This window comes from Dama dama, chromosome X (assembly GCF_033118175.1).
Source record: "Dama dama isolate Ldn47 chromosome X, ASM3311817v1, whole genome shotgun sequence".
NCBI lineage: Eukaryota > Metazoa > Chordata > Mammalia > Artiodactyla > Cervidae > Dama > Dama dama.
Window position 1 is genome coordinate 93,738,488 of NC_083714.1, and position 27,552 is coordinate 93,766,039.

The window sequence follows — 27,552 nt, forward strand, 5'->3', positions numbered from 1 at the left end:
ATAAATATTTTTAGCAATCTTGATATAATTTGAATCCAGGGAGAACCAATAGGTCACATATGGAGTTATTTTAATCTGCTAAGTTAGCTTCTACCTTTTCTTCAGATAACATCCCTCTCTTCTATATATATAGCAGGAACCAGGTCTGAAATAGCTGAGATGCATCAGTCTGGCTATTTCTGATGTTTACAGCCAGCGCCTCGGCTTATTGATGGAACCATATGCCATTAATAGTTATTAAATATTTGAAGGTCTACTGCAGCCATAGTTTATAGCATTTGTTTTCCTATGGTTGTATTGTCTTTTATCACTGTACTTGAGATGCACACATATAGCAACAACAAAAGAAAAAGTGACCTTTATTTCAGCTATCCTTTAGTCTGTCATCCCTGGGTTTTATAACTAAGGAAGAGGGATAAGCAAGAGCATGAGCTGGCAAGAGTCTAACTTGGTGAAATTGATCAATCTTCACATTAGTCATTACTGCATTTACCACTTGTGTCAGAGCCCCATAGGTTATTTTTCTGTCCACTTTCTGTTAGTCACTTATCTTTTCTTCCTCTCACTCTGTCAGTTTCATCAACTGCAAGTAATCCCAGCTTATCTTACTATTAATGCAACCAGAATTTTCATAGTAATATTATGTTACTAATATTTTCTTCATTAATTGTTATACTCTGGCATGACTCTGGTGTTTTAGAGGAACCACTGTAACCTTCTTGTTATTTGCGGGGGGGTGTTTTTGTTCTTGTGTTTTTGTTTAGGGATTTTTATCTCTAAATGTGAGGGGAAAAATCATAGCCCTCATTTGGAGTGGATTTTAGAACTTTGACCAAGATATGATTATTTATACCCCCAATCTTATTATCTTTCATATAGTTGTTGCTTTTGTTGTTGTTTAGTCATTGTTGTGTCTGACTGTTTTTGACCCCATGGACTGTAGCTCACCAGGCTCCTCTGTCCATGGGATTTCCCAGGCAAGAATACTAGAGTGGGTTGCTGTTTCCTTCTCCAGGGGATCTTCCCAACTCAGGGATTGAACCCATGTCTTCTATATTGAGAGGCAGATTATTTACTGCTGAGCCACCAGGGAAGCCCTGTCTATCATATTACACAATAGGAAAACAGGCTCATCCTAGAATCACATGTGAGAAGTTGTTATTAAAAATCAAAACAAAACCTTCCAGGCTTAATCCTTGACCTGATGAAAAAATTCTCTTGTCTTGAGATACAGGAATCTGTATTTCACAAAGCTTCCCAAATGACTCTGATGCAGTTTTTCACCTGACTATAGGCTCATTTTGGGGATGCATAGTTTTAGTAAAAGTTCTTCACCAAATCATGACCCCATTATATCTCTCAAGTGGTCATTTCTGTGTCAATTTCTAGACCTTGCCAACTTTGCAGTATATTCATGACATGCTCCAGGGTGCATACAAATCTTAATTTTCTAACATACTCAGAGTGAAGTGAAGTCACTCAGTCATGTCCAATGCTTTGCGACCCCATGAACTGTAGTCTTTCAGGCTTCTCCATCCATGGGGTTTTCCAGGCAAGAATACTGGAGTGGGTTGCCATTTCCTCCTCCCGGGGATCTTCCCCACCCAGGGATCAAACCTAGGTCTCCTGCATTGCAGGCAGATGCTTTACCCTCTGAGCCACCAGGGAAGCACTTGAAACAGGGTAAGGGGTTCTGCAATAGCAGGAGGGGAGTGAGACATACTCAGAATGCCATTCCAAAACCAAGAGCCTGTAAAAATCCATTTGTGTTTTCTGTGAATTGAATAGTTATATTTTTTTTTTACATTTTAAGTCTTCTGTTAATTGGAAATTAACTATATTGTTTGATTGTAAAATAGGAATCTAACTTAATTTTTTTCAAATTGTTAATTTTCTATGCTCCATTTATTGAACATGTCTTCTTTATTCAATATTTTATAATGTTTTATTGTGTATTATTGAAGGTGGGAGGAGAAGGGGACGATAGAGGATGAGATGCTTGGATGGCATTACTGAAGTAATGGACATGGATTTGAGTAGGCTCTGGGAGTTGGTGTTGGGCAGGGAAGCCTGAAATGCTGAAGTCCATGGGGTCACAGAGTCGGACACGACTGAGTGACTGAACTTATTGTGTATTAAGTTCTTATATTTACATGATGATCTTTTCATGAGCTCTTCACTTTTTCCACTTATTCTTGTACTAGTATGACCTTGTTACTGTTGGAGCATCATTAATCATTTTCTTATCAAGTAGCACAAATTCTCCTTACATATTATTCTTCGAAAAAATGTTTCAGCCATTTTTGCCCACTGATTGTCCCACATAAACTTTTTATCATGTTCCAGAAAACAGAAGCTTTTTGACATTTTTATTTGAATCACATTAAATCTCAAACTTAATTGGAGTCAAGTTGATAACTTTTCAATATTTAGTCTGTATGTCCAAAATCACAGTATTTGTTTTCATTTATGCTGTTTTCTTTTTATATTTTGGACTTTTATCTAGATAAGTCCTAAATGTATATGCATATTTATTCCTAGGCTTGATTGTATAAATAACACACATACATGTACAGTGTGCCATTTTTCCTAATAAACTTTTGAATTGATTACTGCTAGTATTTAAGATGCTTATAATTCTCATATCTTTACTTTCTGACCAGGGATTTTAAGAAGGTTTCCTGTGAATTTTAACAACTTTTCTTTATTGTTTATCTTGGGTTTTTCAGAGAGAAACTTATATCTTAGATAAATAAATGTTACTCTGTCTCCTTTCCGACAAATTTAAGTTCCCTTTCTTATTTAATTACATTACACATCCTAGATATTCACTCTCTTTGACATTCATTAAAATCATCTGGAGACTTTAGGAAACAACCAAGACTCACCTTCTGAGTTTCTGATTAATTTACATAGAATGGAACCTGGGCATTCTTTTTTTAAAAGCTTCTCAAGAAATTTCTAGAAGCTAGATTTGAGAATCATTGCTCAAAACACTCTGATCCAATGATAAGTAGTAATGATAAAAGAAGGTTGAGATGGTTGGATGGCATCGCCGATTCAATGGATATGAACTTGGGTGAACTCTGGGAAAGGGAGAGGGAGACCTGGCATGCTATAGCCCATGGGGTTGCAAAGAGTTAGACATGATTTAGCGACTGAACAACAACAAAGAAGGATTCCTTTCTGGCTTCTGACCTTAAGCTTTAACTGTGATATCAACTGATCATTCGAGACAGTTTCAGTGGTGTACTGGATGAGCACATACTGGCTCATGAGACCTGATTGTGCACATTATTTCTCAAGTTTATTGAAATTACGTGGTAACTTGGAATTGGCCCCACACCACAGAAGTTGATATATGTTGCAAATCAAGGCTCACCTCCTTACCCAGGCAACTCGGTCATTAAACATTTACCAGCACATCATTGTAAATCTTTATTTATCTTCTATCCCTAGGCTAAGAATAATTTTTATCTTCATTAGTATTTGAGTTTTATTGAAGTCACCTTTCATCATATTGACAACTTATCACCGAAATTTTAAAACTTTCTATTTCTTACAATATTTTTTTTTTTCAGAGGAATCCTTGTATTCTGATTTTTCAGAGTGGTGTCTCCCTTCTTTCGAACTACATTGGCTTTTGCTAGATCTAATAACTTTTCAGTTTGTTGCTTTGATTGCATTATAGACATGGAGGAGTCAAATTTGAATTTGTACATTATTGGTTTAAATTCTTGCTCAAAAATTTCAGGTCCAAATGAGTAGAAAAGAGAATAATTACTCCAACCATCACTGCTGTGGTTAACCACAGATTCAGAGGGTAGTTTGGATAGAAAGGAAAATTTCAGTCACTTGAGTATCTTGACTGCATGTTTCTCTAATAATTCTCTGTAAATACTACCTTGTCACAAAGTTATTTATAAAAATTAGCTGATATAAAGCTGAAATTGTCATTGTCTGAGAAGTAATTGGAATGCAGAAATCATAACCATGTCAGTTACATGCAGATGCACATGCTTTACAATCAAATGAGCTGAAATTGGGATTGATAGATTCTTATGAAAATTAAGGAGCCTGAATAAGACACATGGCTAAATTGGTGGTCACTTTACTTTCACTGAGAATAGACAGGTCTTGGACAGGGCCAAGATTTTACATGAATAAAGCTGCAGTAAGCTTCGGAATAGACCAGTCACCAATTTATACAGGAAGATATTTTCATTCAAGCAATTGAAGTGCTGATTCTGTAGCCAGGAATTTTTTGCCTTTACGTAGTGCAAAAGAATGAAGCTTACCTACTATGTGCCAGACACCCTTCTGAGAGAAAAGGATTATATCAGGAGAAGCATAGGCACAGGCTTGAAGTGGTTGCCCCTCTGGAGGGCACAGGCACTAAACTTTGTGGGCACCAATGCAAGTGCCAGCATGCAGAGTGCAAGAGCTGTGGAGATATGACTACTTCCACATGCATGTTGGTAGATGGAGACAAGGGGCTATTGTGAAGGCATGGCCACCACAGATTTCCCCCACTGGTCCAGTGCTCAGTGGTGCTGTGGGGATGGGGCTGTCTCCATTACCCCAGTCTTGTAAAACCACATGTATGCAGGTCCAGCCTTTGAGAGTCACCTGCCCTGAACTCTAACCCAAGAGAGCTGCTGAATAGGCTGTGCCAACCAAACCATGGGAGCAAGGCTGTCCAAAGCTTTGGGGACCTGACCACTACCAAATATGTCTAGAAGGCAGGATCCCCACTCAAATTGGCCTTAAGATTTGGGACTTGATCAATACTAGTACCCCCTTTCAATTTTTCTATTTCTGTCTTTTAGAGTGAGAGTGTTTGTTCTATGCCTGTCCCATATTTCTGTTTTGGAAGCACCTAAATTGTTTTCACAGGTTGCCAGCTGGGGAGCACGTTGCCTCAGGATGAATTATCTTACCCATATCTGATTTAGATGATATGTAGCTGAGGCATTCAACTTAGACATTTTAAAAATCATAAACTTTTATTTAACCATCTAAAAGTCTATGATTTTAAGAATGTCTAAGTTGAATGCCTCAGCTACTCATGGGGTCGCAAAAAGTTGAACACGACTGAGCGACTGAACTGAACTGAATATGTAATATAATAAATTATTAATGAGGCAGTTTGCATTATAATTTGTATTAATTGTTTAAAATATTGTGTCTATTTCATATGTAAATAATATCTCAATTCAAAATAACTATTTTTCCTTCCATTTTTATTGAGATGTAATTGACTTTGAGTGTTTGAGTGTCTCCTGCAGAGTTATGGGTGAGCAGGGGCCTTCTGTGGGAACAGGGGCTCTGGCTGCAGCAGACCTGGGAGGCACAGCATGTGAGCCCCACCATAGCACCACCGAGCAGATAACCCACAAACTGGAGGACAATTATACCAAAGAAATTCATGCACTGTTGCAAAAGTTCTAGGACCGACAGTAGATTTCCCAACCTGGGGATCCAGCAAAGGGGCTGAGAACCCCCAGGGAATTTGACTTTAAAGGCCAGTGCAATTTGATTACAGAACTTGCACAGGACTGGAGGAACAGACTCTTGGAGGGCTCAAACAAAACCTTGTATGCACCAGGACCCAGGAGAAAGTAGCAGTGACTCCACAACAGACTGAGCCAGACTTGCCTGTGAGTGTCCAGGAATCTCCAACAGAGATGTGGATCAACATGGCCTGCCATGGAGTCAGAGACACTGAATGCAACGGTCCTGGCATAAGTCCTTTTGTAGGAGGCCAAGATTAACACCACTACCCCTACGGTAATTGGGCCTGAGGCCAAACTATAGGGAGGGAACACAGCCCCACACATCAACAGAATATTGGATCAGAGCAAGACCAATATTCCCCCACAGCCAGCCTCTCCCATAAGGAAGCTTCCACAAACCTCTTATCCTTACCCATCAGAAGGCAAACAAAATGGAAACCACAATTACAGAAAACTGACCCAACTGATCACTTGGATCACAGCCTTGTCTAACTCAATGAAACTATGAGCCATGCCATATAGGGTCACCCAAGATGGAGGGGTCATGGTGGAGAGTTCTGACAAAACGTGGTCCACTGGAGAAAGGAATGGCAAACTACTTCAGCATTCTTGCTTTGAGAACCCCATGAACACTATAAAAAGACAAAAAGATGACACTGAAAGATGAACTCCCCAGGTCGGTAGGTGTGCAATATTCTGCTGGAGAACAGAGGAGAAATAGCTCCAGAAAGAATGAAGAGGCTGAGACAAAGTGAAAACAATGCCCAGTTTGTGGATGTGACTGTTGATGGAAGTAAAGTCCAATGCTGAAAACAATAGTATTGTATAAGAACCTGGAATGTTAGGTCCATGAATCAAGGTAAATTGGAAGTGGTCAAATAGAGATGACAAGAGTGAATATCCACATTTTAGGAATCCATGAAATAAAATGAACCAGAATGGGTTAATTTAATTCAGATGACCATTATATCTACTACTGTTGGCAAGAATCCCTTAGAAGAAGCGGAGTAGCCCTCATAGTAAACAAGAGTCCAAAATGCAGTACTTGGGTGCAATCTCAAAAATGACAGAATGATCTCTGTTCATTTCCAAGACAAGCCATTCAATATCACATAATCCAAGTCTATCCACCAGCCACTAACGCTGAAAAAACTGAAGCTGAATGATTCAATGAAGATCTATAAGAACTTCTAGAACTAACATCAAAAAAAGGTGTCCTTTTCATCATAGGGGACTGGAATGCAAAAGTAGGAAGTCAAGAGATACCTGGAGTAACAGGTAACTTTGTCCTTGGAGTAAAAAATGAAGCGGGGCAAAGGCTAACAGAGTCTTGCCAAGAGAATACACTGGTCATAGCAAACACCCTCTTCCAACAACACAGAGACAACTCTACACATGGACAAAACCAGATGGCCAATACAGAAATCAGACTGATCATATTCTTTGCAGCTGAAGATGGAAGAGCTCTATAGAGTCAGCAAAATCAAGACCAGGAGCTGCCTGTGGCTCAGATCATGAACTCCTTTTTGAAAATTCAGACATAAATTGAAGAAAGTAGGGAAAACCACTAGGCCATTCAAGTGTGATCTAAATCAAATCCCTTATGATTATACAGTGGAAGTGACAAATAGATTCAAGGGATTAGATCTGATCGACAGAGTGCCTGAAGAACTATGGACAGAAGTTCATATCATTGTACAGGAGGTGGTGATATTGTAAAGTAATTAGCCTCCAACTAATAAAAATAAGTGAAAAAAAAAAATCCCCAAGAAGAAGAAATGTAAAAAGACAAATGGTTGTCTGAGGAGGCCTTACAATTATCTGAGAAAAGAAGAGAAGCAGAAGACAGAGGAGAAAAGGAAAGATATACCTAACTGAATACAGAGTTCCAAGGAATAGCAAGGGAAGATAAGAAAGCCTTCCACAGGGATCAATGGAAAGAAATAGAGGAAAACAATAGAATGGGAAAGGCAAGAGGTTTCTTCAAGAAAATTGGAGATATTAAGGGAATATTTCATGCAAAGATGGGCACAATAAAAGACAAAAATGGTATGGACCTAACAGAAGGAGAAGATATTTAGAAAAAGTGGCAAGAATACACAGAAGAACTATACAAAAAAATCTTAATGACCCAGATAACCGTGAAGGTGTGGTCACTCACCCAGAGCCTGATATACTGGAATGTGAAGTCAATTTACGTTAGAAAGCATTACTACGAACAAAGCTAGTGGAGGTGATAAAATTCCAGCTGACCTATTTCAAATCCTAAAAGATGAAGCTGTGAAAGTGCTGTACTGAAAATGCCAGCAAATTTAGAAAACTCAGCAGTGACCATAGGATTGGAAAATGTCAGTTTTCATTCTAATTCTAAGGAAAGGCAATGCCAAAAAATGTTCAAGCTACTGCAGAGTTGCACTCATCTCATACGCTAGTAACGTAATGATCAAAAATCTCCAGGTTAGGCTTCAACAATACATTAACTGATAACTTAATCAGTTCAGGCTGGATTTAGAAAAGGCAGAGGAAGCAGAGATCAAATTGCCAACATCTGTTGGATCATAGAAAAAGCAAGAGAATTCCAGAAAAACATCTACTTCTGCTTCATTGACAATGCCAAATCCTTTGACTTTGTGTATCACAAGAAACTGTGGAAAATTCTAAACAGATGGGAATATCAGACCACCTTACCTGCTTCCTGATAAATCTGTATGCATGTCAATAAGCAACAGTTAGAACTGGACATGGAACAACAGACTAGTTCAAATTTGGGAAAGAAGTACGTCAAGGCTGTATGCTGTCACCTTGCTTATTTAACTTATATGCAGAGTACATCATGTGACATGCCAGACTGTATGAAGCACAAGCTTGAATCAAGATTGCCGGGAGAAATATCAGTACTCTCAGATATGCAGATGACACCACTCTTAAGGCAGAAAGCGAAGAGGAACTAAAGAACCTGTTGGTGAAAGTGAAAGAAGAGAGTGAAAAACCTGGCTTAAAACTCATCGTTCAAAGAACAGAGATCATGGCATCCAGTCCTATCACTTCATAGTAAGTAGATGGGGGAGCAATGGAAACAGTGAGAGACTTTATTTTCTTGTGTAAAATCACTGCAGATGGTGACTGTAGCCATGAAATTAAGAGATGCTTGCTCCTTGGAAGAAAATCTATTGCAAACCTAGATAGCATATTAAATGGCAAGACATTACTGACAAAGGTCCATCTAGTTAAAGCTATGGTTTTTCCAGTAGTCATGTATGGATGTGAGAATTGGACCATAAAAAAACCTGAGTGCTGAGGAATTGATGTTTTTGAACTGTGGTATTGGAGAAGGTTCTTGAGAGTCACTTGGACAGCAAGGAGATCAAATCAGTCAATCCTAAAAGAAATCAGTCTTGAATATTCATTGAAAGGACTGATGCTGAAGCTGTAACTCCAATACTTTGGCCACCTAATGTGAAAAACTGACTCATTGGAAAAAACCCTGATGTTGGGAAAGACTGAAGGCAGGAGAAGAGGACAACAGAGGATGAGATGGTTGAATGGCATCACTGACTCAATGGACATGAGTTTGAGCAAGCTCTGGGAGTTGGTGATGGACAGGAAAGCTGGCGTACTGCAGTCCATGGGGCACAAAGAGTCTGACATGACTGAACGGCTGAAATGAAGTTTAAGGTATACAGAATAATGATTTAACTTACATACTCGGTCACTTCAGTCATGTCCCACTCTTTTGCAACCCCATGGAGTGTAGCCTGCCAAGCTTCTGTATCCATGGGATTCTCCTTGCAAGCATACTAGAATAGGTTGCCATGGCTTCCTCTGGGAGCTCTTCTTAACCCAAGGAATGAACTTGCATCTCTCATGTCGCCTGCATTGGCAGGCAGGTTCTTTACCACTTGCGCCACCTGGGAAGCCTGATTTGCCTTACTTATATCATGAAATGATTACCACAATAAGGTTAGTAAAAATTCATAGTCTCATTTAAATACAGCGTAAAAGAAGTAGAAAATAAAATTTACTCTCTTAACTTTCATATATAACATACAGCAGAGTTAATTATCTTTGTCATGTTGTAAATTACATATCGAGTACTTATCGATCTTCTAACTAGATGCTTATAGCTTTGACCACCTTCATCTAGTTCCCCCTTTCCCCCATGCCCTGTCTCTGGTGACCATAAGGCTCATCTCTTTTTCTCTGAATTTGTGTGTTTTTGAAGTACAGTTGACCTACAACACTGTATTAGTTCCTGGTACACAAAATAGTAATTCAATATTTCTTTACATTTCAAAGTGATCACCAGATAAGTATAGTTTTCATCTGTCAGCTTACAAAGATATTATATAATTATTAACTATATTTCCCATACTATACATTTCATAATGTATCTGGCAGTTTAATCTCCCTTACCTATTTCTCTCCTCCCCTCAACTACTACTCCATCCATAAATGACCTCTTTGTTTGGTTATATTGTTGCATATATTGGTGCATTGTTTATTCCACATGTAAGTGAAATCATATGGTATTTGTGTTTCTTTGTCTTACTTATATCACTTAACATAATACCCTCTAGGTCCATCCAAGTTGTGACAAATAGGAAGATTTCATTCTTTTCATGGCTAAGTAGTATTTCACTGTGTATCTATACCACTTATTCTTTATCCATGCATCTATCTATAGACACTTAGGTTGAACCTCCATATCTTGGCTATTGTAGATAAAGCTGCACATATGATCCATATGTTTTTTTTGAATTAGTATTTTCATTTTTTTCACATAAATATTCAGAGTGGAATTTCTGGATTGTAAGGTAGTTTTTCGATTTTTTTAGGGGATCTCCATATTGTTTTCTAGAGCCTACACTAGTATAGATTCTTACCAACAGTTAATGAGGGTTCTTTACTCCATGTCTTCACCAACACTTGTTATTTCTTGTCTTTTTGGTAATAGCCATTCTGACGGATGTGTGGTGTTAGCTCATTGTAGTTCGTTTGAGTTACATTTCCCTAATGATCAGTGATGTTGAACATCTTTTCATGTGCCTGTGGCTATCTGTATATCTTCTTGGAAAAATCTCTATTCATGTCCTCTGTCATTTTTTAAATTGAGTTGTTGATCTTTTTAAAGTCAAATGTATGATTTCTTACATAGGCAAAACACTCTCCGACATAAATCACAGCAGGATCCTCTATGACCCACCTCCCGGAATATTAGAAATAAAAGCAAAAATAAACAAATGGGACCTAATGAAACTTAAAAGCTTTTGCACTACAAAGGAAACTATAAGTAAGGTGAAAAGACAGCCCTCAGATTGGGAGAAAATAATAGCAAATGAAGCAACAGACAAAGGATTAATCTCAAAAATATACAAGCAACTTCTGAAGCTCAATTCCAGAAACATAAATGACCCAATCAATAAATGGGCCAAAGAACTAAACAGACATTTCTCCAAAGAAGACATACAAATGGCTAACAAACACATGAAAAGATGCTCAACATCACTCATTATCAGAGAAATGCAAATCAAAACCACAATGAGGTACCATTACACGCCAGTCAGGATGGCTGCCATCCAAAAGTCTACAAGCAATAAATGCTGGAGAGGGTGTGGAGAAAAGGGAACCCTCTTACACTGCTGGTGGGAATGCAAACTAGTACAGCCACTATGGAAAACAGTGTGGAGATTTCTTAAAAAACTGGAAATAGAACTGCCATATGACCCAGCAATCCCACTTCTGGGCATACACACTGAGGAAACCAGATCTGAAAGAGACACGTGCACCCCAATGTTCATCACAGCACTATTTATAATAGCCAGTACATGGAAGCAACCTAGATGCCCATCAGCAGACGAATGGATAAGGAAGCTGTGGTACATATACACCATGGAATATTACTCAGCCATTAAAAAGAATTCATTTGAATCAGTTCTAATGAGATGGATGAAACTGGAGCCCATTATACAGAGTGAAATAAGCCAGAAAGATAAAGAACATTACAGCATACTAACACATATATATGGAATTTAGAAAGATGGTAATGATAACCCTATATGCAAAACAGAAAAAGAGACACAGATGTACAGAACAGACTTTTGGACTCTGTGGGAGAAGGCGAGGGTGGGATGTTTCGAGAGAGCAGCATGTATATTATCTATAGTGAAACAGATCACCAGCCCAGGTGGGATGCATGAGACAAGTGCTCGGTCCTGGTGCACTGGGAAGACCCAGAGGAATTGGGTGGAGAGGGAGGTGGGAGGGGGGATCGGGATGGGGAATACATGTAAATGAATGGCTGATTCATGTCAATGTATGACAAAATCCCCCCAAAAAAAATAAAAAATAAAAAAAATAAAAATAGAAAAATAAAGTTAAATGTATGATTTCTTTTTATATTTTTAGTATAAAAATATTATAAAATAGATATATATTATCCTCGTTGGATATATCCTTGTTGTGTATGTGAATATATATGTATATAATATATATATATTTATTAATAGTTGTGTGTATATATATATACATATACACATATATATATATAGTTTTGTTTTTGTTTAGTCGCTAAGTCATGTCTGACTCTTTTGTACCCCATGGACTATAGTCTGCCAGGCTTCTCTATCCAAGTGATTTCCCAGGCAAGAATACTGGAGTGTATTGCCATTTCCTTCCCCAGTGGATCTTCCTGATCCAGAGATCAAACTTGGGTCTCCTTCCCAGGTGGTGCAGTGGTAAAGAACCCGTCTGCCTATACAGGAGACTTAAGAGATGCAGGTTCAATTCCTGGGTCAGAAAGATCCCCTGGAAAAGGAAATGGCTCCCCAATTCAGTATTCTTGCCTGGAAAATCCCATGGATAGAGGAGGTTGGCAGGCTACTGTCCTTGGGGTCACAAAGAATTGGACACAACTGGGCTACTTTATATATATACACACACACATTTATATATATACACATACTTTATATATATACACACAAAGAATTGGACACAACTGGGCTACTTTATATATATACACACACACATTTATGTATATATATACACACACTTTATATATATACACACACACATTAATTCTTGGAGAATTAATCCTTCTGTTTAATGACCCTTTTTATCCCTGATAATTTTCCTTAATCTGCTTTATTTGAAATGAATGGAGCTACCTCAGTTTGTTTGTTTGTTTGTTTTAATTGATTAATGTTAGTGTGGTATATCTTTCTCTATCACTTTTAGTTTCGGAAGTTCCTACTGACATTTCTTCAGGTTCACTGATTATTTTCTCAACCGTGTCCATCAATGACATTCTTCAGTTCTGCTATGGTGTTTTTGATTTCTAAAATTTCCTTTTGATTCTTTCTTAAAGTTTCTATCTCTCCACTTACATTAATCCAATTAATTGTTTTATGTTATCCACTTTATTCATTATGATCCTTAGTGTACTAATCATAGTTATTTAAATTCCCAGTTTGATAATTCTAAAGTGTCTACCATATCTGATTCTGATGTTTTCTGTGTTTCTTAAGGTTTTTTTTTTTTTTGTCTTTTACTGTTTTTTTTTTAGCTTTTATTTTTTTAATTTATTTTTTTAATTGTAGGCTAATTACTTTAAAATATTGTAGTGGGTTTTGCCATACATGGACATGAATCAGCCATGGGTGTACATGTGTTCCCCATCCTGACCCTGGAAGCAGTGAAAGGTTTTCTTTTCTTGGGCTCCAAAGTCACTGTGAACAATGACTGCAGCCATGAGATTAAAAGACAATTGCTCCTTGGAAGGAAAGCTAAGACAGACCTAGACAGTGTATTAAATGTCCTTGTTAAACATTTCTTTCATCTTCTCAATCCTCGTCTCCAGGCCAGTTATCTGGACCTCCATTTTGTTTTCAAGATTTCAGATCATTTTTACTATCATTATTCTGAATTCTTTTCAGATAGACCTCTATCTCCTCCTCTTTTATTTGGTTTGGTAGGCATTTATCATGTTCCTTTACCTGCTGAGTATTTCTCTGCCTTTTCATCTTGTTTAGATTGCTGTGTTTGGGGTGGCCTTTCTGTATTCTGGCAGTTTGTGGTTCTCTTTATTGTGGAGGGTCCTCCCTGTGGGTGTGGTTGGACGAGTAGCTTGTCAAACTTTCCTGGATAGGGAAGCTTGCATCAGTGTTCTAGTGGGTGGAGCTGGATTTCTTCTCTCTGGAGTGCAGTGAAGTGTCCAGTAGTGAGTTTTGAGATATCTGTGGGTTTGGTGTGACTTTGGGCAACCTATATGTTGAAGCTCAGGGCTATGTTCCTGAGTTGCTGGAGAATTTGTATGGTATGTCTTGCTCTGGGACTTGTTGGATCTTGGATGGTGCTTGGTTTCAATGTAGATATGGAAGCTTTTGGATGAGCTCTTATTAATTAATGTTCCCTGGAGTCAGGAGTTCTCTGGTGTTCTCAGGTTTTGGACTTAAGCCTCCTTCCCCCGGTTTTCAGTCTTATTCTTACCGTAGCCTCAAGACTTCTCCATCTATACAGCACCGATAATAAAACATATAAGTTAATGGAGAAAAGATTCTCCACAGTGAGGGACACCCAGAAAGGTTCACTGAGTTACATGTAGAGGAGAAGTGGGAGGAGGGAGGTAGAGGTGACAAGGCAGAGAAGAGGGGAAATCAAAAGAGGAGAGAACAGTCTAGCCAGTAATCAAACCCCTATGTGCTCTGCACAGCCTGGAACGCCCAGAGATGTTCACAGAGTTACATAGAGAAGAGAAGAGGGAGGAAGGAGATAGAGGTGACCAAGAGGAGAAGTCAGTTCAGTCACTCAGTTGTGTCTGACTCTTTGCGACCCCATGAACTGCAGCACATCAGGCCTCCCTGTCCATCACCAACTCCCAGAATCCACCCAAACCCATGTCCATTGAGTTAGTGATGCCATCCAACCACCTCATCTTCTGTCGTCCCCTTCTCCTCCCGCCCTCAATCTTTCCCAGCATCAGGGTATTTTCCAATGAGTCAGCTCTTCCCATCAGGTGGCCAAAGTATGGGAGACGCAGCTACAACATCAGTCCTTCCCATGAACACCCAGGACTGATTTCCTTTAGGATGGACTGGTTGGATCTCCTTGCAGTCCAAGGGACTCTCAGGAGTCTTCTCCAACACCACAGTTCAAAAACATCAGTTCTTCGGCACTAAGTTTTCTTTATAGTCCAATTCTCGCATCCATATATGACTATTGGAAAAACCATAGCCCTGACTAGATGGACCTTTGTTGACAAAGTAATGTCTCTGTGTTTTAATATGCTGTCTAGGTTGGTCATAGCTTTCCTTCCAGGGAGTAAGCGTCCTTTAATTTCATGGCTGCAATCACCATCTGCAGTGATTTTGGAGCCCAGAAAAATAAAATCATCAAGATGCTCTTTAGCTCTTCTTCACTTTCTACCATAAGGGTGGCATCATCTGCATATCTGAGATTATTGATATTTCTCCCAGCAATCTTGATTCTAGCTTGTGCTAGAATCCAGCCTATCGTTACTCATGATGTACTCTACATATAAGTTAAGTAAGCAGGGTGACAATATAGAGCTTTGATTACTCCTTTTCCTATTTGGAACCAGTCTGTTGTTCCATATCCAGTTCTAACTGTTGCTTCCTGACCTGCATACAGGTTTCTCAAGAGGCAGAAAAGGTGGTCTGGTATTCCCATATCTTTCAGAAGAGGGGGTATCAAAAAGAGAGAGACAGACCTAGCCAGTAATCAGTTCCCTAAGTGTTCTCCACAGTCCAGAATACCGAAAGAGATTCACAGAGTTGGGTAGTGAAGAGAAGGGGGAGGGCGGAGATAGAGGTGACCTAGGGGAGAAAAAGGAGAGTCAAAGGGGGGAGAGGGCAATCAAGCCAGTAATCATACTCCTAAGTAAAAATGGGTACTGAAGATTGGATTCTTAAAGGTACAAAATTGATAACAAACACCTAAAAGCAAAGATTAAAAATGTATTATAGAGGTTAGACTGTAAAAAATACAACATTAAAAACAAAACAAAACAAAACAAAATCACAAAGATTATAAAAAATATATATGAAGTTTGCTTTATACATAGTCTCTTTTTTGCAAGGTAATAGTAGGTTATAGAAATGAAAATTAAAGGAGTAATAGAGGACTTAAAAATAAAACATAAAAAAAATTAAATGATAATAGTAAAAATATATCTAGGAATTTCTCTGGAGCTGTTGCAGGCAGTGTGGGGTTTGTTCAGTTTAAGATAGTTCCTTGTTCCAGCTTATACTTCTCAAGATCTATAGGCCCCTTCCAATGTAGTCAGTGCTAATTACAGGGGTTTTATCTGTTGTACCTGTCACTTCCAAAGCAGTTCCCTCTGTTTGTTTTGACTTCTTCTGTTTGCAAGTCTCTTCAGTGTCTAATTTCTGCCCTGGCACAAGGGGGAGAAGGTAGTCACTTAATTAGGCTCACTTGTTCAGTGCTGTGGGGAGGGAGGAACCCTGCAAACAAATATCACTGGTGTGTGTGGGGAGTGCTGGCAGTGTCTCGGCCACACTGGGTTTGCCCCCACTCAAGGTGTGTGTGCTTTCCCAGTCTACACTGCTTAGGCTCCAGGTTACTCTGCAGGGGAACTATCTAATGCAGGCCCTGGGTTACGTGCATTTCCCAGGTCTAAGTCACTCAGGTTCAGGTTCTTGGGTAGTCCACAAAGGTGCAGACTTGGTTGGACCTTCGTTTTGTCCCCTTCCCCTGTCCGAGCAGCTCAGGCGACCAGGTGCTTGGTGAGAGCACTCTCCTTAGGTGCCGTGCATCTTATCACCTCCCCTGTCCCAGCTGCTCGGTTTCCTGGGAGCACCCTCAGGTGTGCTGTGTGTCTCTTCTGGGGAGCTGATCTCTGGCTGCAATCCTCCGAGCAGATGTCATCCATCCAGGATCCCAGGAAGACTTGGTTGGCCACTGGGAGCCTCTCAGTTTGGTGGAGGATGCCATTTCTGGGACTGAGTTTGCCCCTTTCCGGCTCTGGCTGCCATCCGCCTGCCTCTGGCAGGGCATGGGCCAGCCCGCTTCCAGCTAGCTCTCCTCTGGTATTCTCTCAGTCCTTTGTTCTGTGAGTGGGCCTGGCAGTGCTTTATGTTAGGGCTTTTCATGGGAAAGTTCTTTCACTCTCTCTCTCTCTCTCTTTCTCTTTCTTTTCTCTCTCTCTCTGGCTATCCCACAGTTTGGGTTGCTGTTTCACATTAACTCCCTCAGATTGCCCTCAGGGCATTCAGTCTGGTCCTTACTCTAAGCAATGCAGCCCGTGCCTCCCTATTCATCCCCTGCTTGCTGGTGGCCGATGCAAGTGTCTGCGCTATTTCTCCACTGGGAATTTCCATTGCGCACGTAATCTGTGGGTTTTATTTATTTATTTATTTTTCCTCCCAGTTATGTTGCCCTCTGAGATTCCAAAACTGCCCACAGATCAACCGGTGAGAGGGTTTCCTAGTGTTTGGAAACTTCTCCTCTTTTATGACTCCCTCCCCAGGATGGATCTCTGTCCCTAACTCTTTTGTCTCTCTTTTTATCTTCTATGTTTTGTCCTACCTCCTTTCGAAGACAGTGGGTTGCCTTTCTGGGTGTCCTCTGCCAGCATTCAGAAGTTGGTTTTTTTTTTTTTGGAATTTGCTCAGCATTCAAATGTTCTTTCAATGAATTTGTGGGGGAGAAAGTGGTCTCCCTGTCCTATTCCTCCACCATCTTAGGACTGCCCTTGTCTTTCAGTGTTTTCTAACGATTTTCGTTCCAAGCCAGACATGATGGGTAAAAGGAACTGAGATAAACAGGTTTTAGTGAGAGGTTTTATTTATCTGACTAGAGTTTAGCCTCTGTTTTTTGTTTTGCTTTTACTGTACATGTCAGAAGCTCAACTTACCTCTGGTGTTCTTCTTTTTATTATATTGATTGTCTTTTGTTTTCCTCAGAGTCTTCTTAAATATTTTTGAGAATAGTTCTTTTAGTCACATTCCTGTGTTATTATCCAGGAAGTCTGTTGATGTGGTGGTAGATTGTGAGGAGGTAGCATTCTATAATTCTACAATCATGTCTCAGTACTTTATTTTATTTTTTAATTAATTAATTTATTTTAATTGGAGGATAATTACTTTACAGTACTGTGATGATTTTTGCCATATATCAATATGAATCGGCCACAGGCATACATATGTACCCCCATCCTGAACTTCCCTCCCACCTCCAATCCTACCCTATCCCTCTGGGTTGTCTCAGAGCACTGTCTTTGGGTGCCCTGCTCATGCATTGTACTTGTACTGGTCATGTATTTTACATATGGTAATATACATGTTTCAATGCTATTCTCTCAAATCATCCCACCCTCACCTTCTCCCACAGAGTCCAAAAGTCTCTTCTTTACATCTGTGTCTCTTTTGCTGTCTTGCATATAGGGTCATCGTTACCATCTTTCTAAATTCCATATATATGCATTAATATACTGTATTGGTGTTTCTCTTTCTGACTTACTTCACTCTCTATGATAGGCTCCAGGTTCATATACCTCATTAGAACTTACTCAAATGCATTCCATTTAATGGTCAAGTAATGGTCCTTTGTGTATATGTATCACAACTTACTTATCCATTCATCTGCCAATGGACATCTAGGTTGCTTCCATGTCCTGGCTATTGTAAATAGTGCTTCAGTGAACATCAAGGTGTATGTGTCTCTTTCAATTCTGGTTTCCTTCGGGTGAATGCTCAGTATTTTAGTGAACCTGTGTTTCTGGCTTATGATCTTCACAAATATTGTTCAGTTGTGTTTCAGTTTCCCCCCTTAGAAGAGACAATGAGGCATTCTAGTTCTGGAGTTGTGAATTTCCCCTTTCTCAGGTCAGTCAAGCTCTGGTAAAATAGTTTCTCTTGAGGGTAGGCCTTATTAAGAGGAATGAAATGCTCTGTGCATATTTTTAAATGGCTAATTTTCGTGGCTTTTCAGAATTACAGTAACATGATGGAATTTTTCTCAGATCTTCACTGTGAGTAAGGCTCTTGTAGGTAATACTCCCAAAAGCTTGGGAATCCCCTAGGACTGGGCCTGCTTAAAATTTTTAACTCTCAAGCCTGTTCACACTGAGCCTCTAGCAATTTGCCAATTATTGATTAGGTTGTCATAGCCCTGCACTGGTTCCTGAGGACTTTTCCACTCTTGGGCTTCTGCCCTATATGTTTTGATTCTCTGTGCCTGCTTGTCTGTTTCTTCAGCTTGCCCTATGACCTCAGTTCTCTGATGGAGCTAAGAGGAGTTGATTTTCAGGTTGTTCCATTTTTTTTTCTTCTTGTATGAATGAAAGAGTTGACTTCCAAGCTCCTTGCATGCTTAACATGCATCGAATCCAAGGGAATTTTTTGAGACCTAAAAGACATGTTTGTTGTAAAGTTTTCATTTTGTGAAAACTGGTTAGAGTAAGTATCTTTTAATTAATGTACTGTATTTTTCTTGTAAAGGGGTAAAATCTAGTATCTTGTGAAAAATTAACTTTTTTCATTTTTTTTTCTTCTTGAATAGATCCAAAATGCCCAGGAGATGTTGATTTTCATAATAGTGACTGGGACATTAAGACAATCACCAGCTCCTTGAAATTCTACCTCAGGTATGTCTGATATGATTTGGAATGTTGCTTTTCAGAATTGATGAAAATTGTCTGGATGTAGATGGAGTTACTGTAGTCCCAATTTTTGGAGGTTAGATAGAATTGCTAAAGAAAAAAGAATGATAGGAATTTTTGTTAAAGAAAAATGTGCATTAAGAACCTTTTTTTAAAATTGGGAATTTAAGCAAGGGGAACATCAAAATAATAGAATTATTATTGAAATGTGGGTTTCTGAAGAAAATTTGCTTTAAAAACAATTATTTAAAAATCATGCCCTTAAATAATTGAAGTTTTGCCTCTGTGCACAGATAGAGTGATATCACAATGGGCTCACCAGCAAACTCAGGAGTTGTGAAAATTCAAGGTTGTTAACCTGTATTGTTGGATAATAATAATTTTGAAATATTAAATTGCATTTACACAATCATAATTTTGTATTTGTATGTCTTTTTTAATAATGTGAATAAAAACAAAAAAATACGAATATAGAAAAGTTAGAACTGAAAAAGAAAAAAAAATGTTAGAACTTAATGAAGTGATGGCAGTAGAAAAAAATTAACTCGTGAGCAAAATTTGGGGATGCACAATGACAGTTTATTGGCATAACTTTATATTGCATAAAATTATTTGTGACATATATACTTTTTAAAGTCTTATTTCTTACTGTTTTCTATGTCCCATAGTATGCACCATACTTTATGTGCTAAAATGTCTTTTCAATTATTGTACTCTTTAGTCATTAAGATAGCTATTTATGATATGAGAAATGTCATTAAGCCAAATAGATTGGGTCCCAGATATTGTTATTAAATGACCTTCTGCTATTGCATCATCTTAGAACTTTAAGTAAATATGAATGTTCTTTCCAGGAGTATTTCTCTTGCATTTGCCAACAAAGAAAATCACTGTTCTTGGAGGGTTTATTCTGTGTTAGGCAATGTTCTAGTTGCTTATGTTGACAATATCATTGTTTTTTTCTCACAATAATCTTATGAAGTAGGTGTTACCATACTTATTTTACAGATGAAGAAATACAACATACTTTCTCCCTCATTAAGTAATATTCATGATCACAACTCATATTATTTGAACATAAGTATCTCTAACTTGTAAAGCCACTGGTATTAGAGCATCTTATTTCCCTATTCTCCAAATTCCAGAGGCTGTGACCTTCTTGGAGTTGCTTGGGTAACTTAGTAAAGACAGAGCAATCTGCTATGCACACTTTCAAGAGACTCATGATGATGATAATAGTGCAAGTAAATGACTCTGTGTCTCTAGCCTCCTTAAAAGGGGTTAGTTTTTTCAGAGATTTATGTGGGGTAAGTCCCTCCCACATTTTATCTTTCCCAGCTCATTGCATAATAAGCAGTGAATCCCATTTGAAAGATGAACCTGAAACTTTGAATGGCCAGCACCTCCAATAAGAGATATTTATTGTTGAGAGTCTTATGAACCTTTAATATGTACTAGCCAGTTAACACCTTTTCAATTTCTTTTTTTTTTAATTGTGTCAGTATCTTCAAAATGAACTTGCTTCATCTGTGTTTTAGCCACCTAATTCGCCCCTTGTCTCCAACATTTCTAGACAATTACTCTAACAACCATCCCTTCTCTCTTCTGCATCTTTAACCTTTCTCATTTAATGGATTCTTTCCTCTGAGCATACAAATAGGAAGACCACAACCACAGAAAACTTACCAAAATGATCACATGGATCACAGCTTTGTGTAACTCAGTGAAATTATGAGCCATGCCATGTAAGGCCAGCCAAGACAGATGGGTCATAGTGGAGAGTTCTGGCAAAATGTGGTCCGCTGGAGAGGAGGATGGCAAACCACTTCAGCACTCTTGTCTTGAGAACCCCATGAACAAATATGATCCAGTATTGCACATCTCTCTAACCTTGTATTTTGTTTCATTCATTCATTTATACCACCATTCACTAAACCATTCAGTAAACATTTCCTGAGTACCTACTCAGTGCCTAGCATAGTATCTGGCAGCTGGTATTCAGCCGTGAGTAGATATGACCTTAAAAATTTATAGTTGGGACTTCCCTGGTGATCCATTGGTTAAGGATCTGCCTGCCAATGCAAGGGTCACCGATTCAATCCCTAGTCAGGGGAGATACCATATGCCACAGCACAAGTTTGTGTGCTGCAACTACATTTGAGGGATATGACAGTAAAGAGTAGCCCCCACTCTGCAACTACAGAAAAGCCCATAAACAACAATGAAGACTCCACACAGCCAAAAACAAATAAATAAAACATTTAAAAAAAGTTATAGTAAAGTGAAATGGACAGACAAAAAACAATTATACAAATATAATAAACTGTAATGAGTGCTCTGAAGGAAAACTGCAAAGTGCTATGCAGTCATATAATAAGAAAGCCTGATTTGTTCTGATTTTCATTTTGAACTGAAGTTTGAATTATAACTTGGAGTCAACTGGCAAGAGGAGGCAGTTCCATGCAGAAATAACTTCATATGCAAAGAACTTGAAGCACAAGGAAGACCCTTTTAAGGAACTACATGTACCGGTATATGTGGAGTATTGAGTGTAGAGGGAGGGAGAGATATGTAAGGCCAGATCATTCAAGACCTTTTAGGATATTTTTAGAATTGGAGTATGACTATATATTAAAAGCAATGGGAATATATTGAAAGATTTTAAGCAGGAGGTTGTATGATATTTGCATTTTGAAAAAAATATAGAGAGATAAGATTAGAGAGAGGCAAAATAAGTAGAGGTGGAAACCAATTAGCAAGCTATTGCTGTGGTCCTGGAGAGAGATGATGCTCTGTGGGACTAGGGAGTAGCATTGGGAATAGACAAAAATAAGCATAGTCAAGAGATTTAGGGAATAAACTTGGATATGAAGATGGAGGAGAGGGAGATAAAAGAATGATTTCCACATTTCCAGCCATGCAACCAAATGTTGGTCATACAGTTACTGATTTGGGAAACCTTAAAAAAATTACCTCATTTGAGGGAGATGACAAATTAGGTTTTTGATATGTCAAATCTAGGTGTCTTTGTAGAAACTAGGGCAATAATTTTAAGTAGGCAATCTGATATATAGGAAATATATAGGCATGTAACTCAGAGAATTCTGGGCTTGAGTTAAAAAATTGGAGATCATCAACAGTGCAGATGATAATAGGAGGCAGGAGCTTAGAAGAAATTGCCTAGTGAGATATTTCACCCCTTCCCAATCTAGCTCCAGTGTATGAAGTAATACACACTCCCACCTTTACTTTTAATCTCTAAGTTTACTTTTTAACCCACTGCAATCTGACTCACCCCCTCTCTGCTATGAAGCTGCTCTTGCCAACGTCACCAGTGATTCCCTCAATGCTAAACACAATGGATGATTGTCAACCTTTACCTTATTTGATCTCTTTGTAGCATTTGAAGCTGTTAACAAGCCCTCCTTGAAAATTTTTCTTCTTTTGGATTCTGCTAATCTATGACTTTTGGATTTTCTCTCACCTCTTTGATAACTTTTTGAAGTCCCTTTTATGGACTTTCTACCTGGTATTCCCCAGGGCTTTCTTCTCATTTTGCTACATTAGAGGAGAGGAAAATATAAATATTCACAGGAACAAGGACATGAAAGTGACTGAAGGACTACTTTCATATTAAACTACTTTCATATTAAACTTGTTGCCTATAAAACCCTTACTTGCATGGCAATCCCTTTGTTTATATATAAACAGCAATATTCTTTACTCCCACAAACAACCATAGGAGCCCAATATAGACAGATCTTTCCATTTTTCAATAGAGGCAGACAATATTGATCTTGTATGTGAAATACTCAATTTTCTTCATGTTATGATGACTGATTCAGTTCCATTTCTTTTTTACACACTATTCTGGACTGGACAAAAATGTTGAAAGACCTCATGTAACTGTTGGCTGCCAGTTTGCCATCTCTCCTTGAGCCATGGTATTTGTTCTTATGGTTCTAATAAGCCCTGCTTCTCAGATCTGGAAAAGCACTTCATCCATCTTCCTAATAAACACCTGCCTTTGGCTATCCCAGAAACCCCTCAGACATAGCATCTCTACTTCCCTCTGAATCAATTTCTAATATGTTCAGTCCCAAACCAGACTACTCTGGTTTTGTGTACCCAAATCAGATTACTCTGTCCCTCATCAACATTAATCTCTCCCTTATAACTGTTGAAGGAGCTGTCTTTAATGTCTTTCAAATAACTCTCCTCACCTTTTCTTTCTACCCCTAATGACACTATTTTCATTTAGGCTTTTATTATCTCTTGCCTATATTACTACAATAAGAGCAGTGGCAAGCAGTATAACATAATGATAAAGAACATGGACTTGAGACAGACTGCTTACTTCCTCCACTTACTAACTATGTGGCTTAGGATGAACTATTTAACTTTTTTGAAGCTGTTTCCTTATCTAAAAAATGGAGATAATATTAGCATCTACCTTACAGGGTTGTCATGAGAATTAAATGAGTAAATATATGTTAAACACTTAGAACAGTGACGAGTTTGCTATTATTACTATTATTAGTGGATTGCTTCCTTCTTCTGGGCCACATACTACCCACTTTTATCATTATACTTGTTACCTTACATTGCAAAGTTTGTATATGGTACTCTCCCCAACTAGACTGTTAGCTCCTTGAAAGTTTAGACTACGTCTAATTCATCTGGATCCCCAATACCTGGCACAATGCCAGTCACAAGTAGGTGGTCTCTATATATTTAGACCACACCACACAGCATATGGGATCTTAGTTCCTTGACCAAGGAACTAAGGGTCAAACTCTTGCCCCTTGAAGTGGAATTACAGAGTTTTAACCACTGGATCACTAGGGAAGTCATTCAACCAGTATTTTTTTGAGTAAATAAAGAAACCTATCTGAGCCTCAATTTCCTTCTCCATTAAACAGGGATTTGAATTACTTCTTCACAGGAATTTTGGAGGGATCAAATGGCAGGACAGATGTAAAAGAACTTGGAAACTAAGGAACTAACAAACTGTAAGGACTCCATAGTAGCAACCATAGTGGGTACACTTTGTAATTTTGCAGGGCTGGGTTGTGCCTCTTTTCACTTTGGGGAACTAGTTGGAGACTGCTCGAGATCTCGGCTCATACTTTCTTCTGTTGAATTATGAGCAATGAGGATTCCTCTGACGAATTTTCAGATGAACAAAAAATGCATATAGTCATGTCAATCTGTGAGCTCAGAAACTTCAGCTTTGCTTCTCACAGAACTGAGATTCTAAGGCCTCACTACTCCCTCCCCAAAGAACTTACAGTCTTCATTAATTTCAGGAATCTTTCTGAACCTGTCATGACCTATAGACTTCACAAAGAGCTGGTCTCTGCTGCCAGTAAGTATTTATGTTACTTAGTTAATTGTGTTTTCCTGGCTTCCAACTAATAATTAGAAAAATAAGCCTAGAAGACTGCTTGAGGGAAAGTAAGGGAAAAAACAAATATACTTACAGGTTTCGTCCACTGTCAAATGAGAATATTCTTACTTGCTAACTCACGTGCTGTATTAGTTTTCATAAATCAGTGTTAGTTGAGTAAATTGGAGAAAACTGGCTAACTTGAGGGATGCAACAGTTCTGAGGACTTGATTGATTGATTGTGCCTTATATCAGAACAAGCATATTGGCTCACATTGCCAGGAAACAGCAAAATGGTTCCATTACAGTTATTGTTTCAGCCTTTTTTCAACACTTTGCCCTTTCAAATGCTTTTCAATTGTGTTGTGAATTATTACTCTTAATTTTTTAGTGCTAGCTTCACAATGTTTAGATTATGAGACCAATGGTGAGACTGGAGGGGTACATAGGAAATAAGGTATCACTCAAAAAGTCGGCAGCTGAAGAAGCATTAAAAGTTTTGGCTGAGGCAACTGTATGAGTATCCCTCCCTACCTCCATGTGACTCTTCTGTATTGTGCCTTGTATGATATTGAGGAAAAAGATGCAAGGGATTTGTCCTCATAATGAATATTTGTTGAGGCAAGAGAGCCTTGATTTTTACTCTGAGCTCTCTCAATAATTTTCATAGGAACCCAGAGGCAGCAGCATACCTCCCAGTTCCACAAGGAAATTTACTGGGCAAGCGTTTCCAGCTAGAAGTTTATGTGTGGAACTTTAAGAGCAACCTGCTGTATTTAGAATTCTGACTTGTTCTGATACAGTCTTCTCTTCTCTGTTCTGTTTTCTCTTCTCTCTTCTATATTCTTCTCCTTTCTAGACCAATTTATTTGTTTTTAATTAATGTTTTTACCTTTTAGTCAGTCTCTCTCTTCCCCCTTCAGTGTCTTTATTTTTTGGTCTCTTTCTGTCATTTTGCCCCTGTGTCTATATATCTCTCTCTTTTCATCTCTCAGACTCTCTATGTGTCTCTGATTGTCTCTGCATGTGCACATGCATGGGTGTGTGTATGTGTGTCTGTGTATGAGAATTTTCTTAATCCAATTGCCCAGAAGGCAAAACTATCTCTCTGTTCTCTCTCAGAGTCTGACAACCTGGATTATCGATTGGGAGCTATTCACTCCCTGGTATATAAGCTACCAGAAAAGAACCGAGAGATGCTGGAACTTCTTATAAGACACTTGGTCAAGTAAGTAACTTCTAGGTTTTCAGGAAGAGTTCCTGTTAGAAGAATGAACCACATGATAGCACTACAGATAAACTTTCTTTAAGCTCATTAAGTCCCAACCCCCAATTGCTTCATCCTAGGCAATCTGAGTGCTCGGTGAGAAACATGATTTTGCCTTTACCCTTGTGTGTATCTTAGCCAGGTCATCATGCATCTTATTTGAGGATTTTTCTCAGTTTAGGCATTCATATCAGATAGAATGGGTTAAGCACAAGCTTTGCTGTCAGATAAATCTGATTTCAAATACCAGCTCTACCCCTTATTTAGCTTTATAATCTTAGGAAAACCTGTCTTAACCTCTGTTTGGTCATCTTTAAAATAAGAGTAGTATTGTCTGCCCCTTAAAACTGTTGTGTGGATTTGAATGAACACAGGTAAAGTGCCTGGGAAATAGGAAGTTCTCAAGACATGGGAGTTATGATTATAGTCACCTTCTTTGCTTGGGTAAGGCAGGTAGGAAGAGATAGCAGCATTTCAGAAGAGATCTGGTGATAGGCTCTAAGATGGGTGGATATAAGGGGCATGTGTGTCCCACTGTGGTGCTTCCTGACCAGAGGATTCAATGTTGTGAATACAGATAAATTTACTTGACTCTTAAAAGGCTGCTCTAAGGAAACAATATGGAACAGCAGAAAGTACTGTAGCCAGGAGTGAGCAAACCTGGATTCCAGCATCAGTTCTGCTACTTGCTTTCTTGATAACCATTGACAGGTCACTCTTAAGGCCACTCCTACTGTGTTAAAAAGTAAAAATGTTAGACAACAAGCTTAGAAAAATTGTGATGCATTCTAAGTCTATGTAACAAAATTAAGCTATCACTACACTCATAAAAATGCATCAGGAAATCACTTCAAAAACAACATTCATATTTCTTCATTCTTTTTCATTCCTGTATAATGCCATATTGTTTTAATACACCATTATTTACACAAGTAGTCACTTATTGTTGGAGAATATCTCAAACACCTAGGGGATAGGTGGTGAATAGAGTGGAAGGGATAGGCATGAATGCTAGACTCCTCTGAGTCCACCTCTTTTTGACTTTTGTGCCATATTAATATTTTATGTATCCAAATAGTAAAGTTAAATCAAAAGGAGAATATTACAAACTCTAAAGTGGAATGCAAAAAAAGAAAATTATTCTAAATATCAGATTCATAACACACTAACACAGAGAAAACAGTTCTTTCATCAAACTTGTCAACACAACCACTAATTCATGCTAATAAAATATGCTCTGAAAACAATAAAAGCCATGAAAAAGTTATAATCATCACCCAGTAAGATTATTAGTATGAGTTTTGCCAAGAGACTGCACTGGTTATAGCAAACACTCTCTTCCAACAACATAAGAGACAACTACACATGAACATCATCAGATGGTCAATACTGAAATCAGATTGATTATAATCTTTGCAGCTGAAGATGGAGAAGCTCTATACAGTCAGCAAAAACAAGACCTGGAGCTAACTGTGGCTCACGTCATGAACTCCTTATTGAAAAATTCAGCCTAAAATTGAAGAAAGTAGGGCAAACCACTAGGCCATTCAGGTATGAGCTAAATAAAGTCTCTTATGATTATACAGTGCAAGTGAGAAATAGATTCAACGGATTAGATCTAATAGGCAGAGTGCCTGAAGAACTATGGATGGAGGTTTGTAACATTGTATAGGAGATGGTGACCAAAACAATCCCCAAGAAAAAGAAATGCAACAAAGCAAAACAGTTGTCTGAGGAGGCCTCA

At 38.5% G+C, this 27,552-nt stretch overlaps 1 protein-coding gene across 7 annotated transcripts in view; it reads left to right on the plus strand.

Annotated features, from left to right (window-relative positions):
• Positions 1-27,552, plus strand: part of OPHN1 (oligophrenin 1) — a 750,938-nt gene that overhangs the window by 472,948 nt on the left and 250,438 nt on the right. For all 7 annotated transcript variants that reach the window (XM_061136930.1, XM_061136931.1, XM_061136928.1 and 4 more), the window contains 3 exons: positions 19,053-19,137; positions 24,462-24,520; positions 25,664-25,769. In XM_061136930.1, coding sequence (XP_060992913.1) covers positions 19,053-19,137; positions 24,462-24,520; positions 25,664-25,769 — 250 coding nt within the window. The remainder of the gene's footprint in view (positions 1-19,052; positions 19,138-24,461; positions 24,521-25,663; positions 25,770-27,552) is intronic.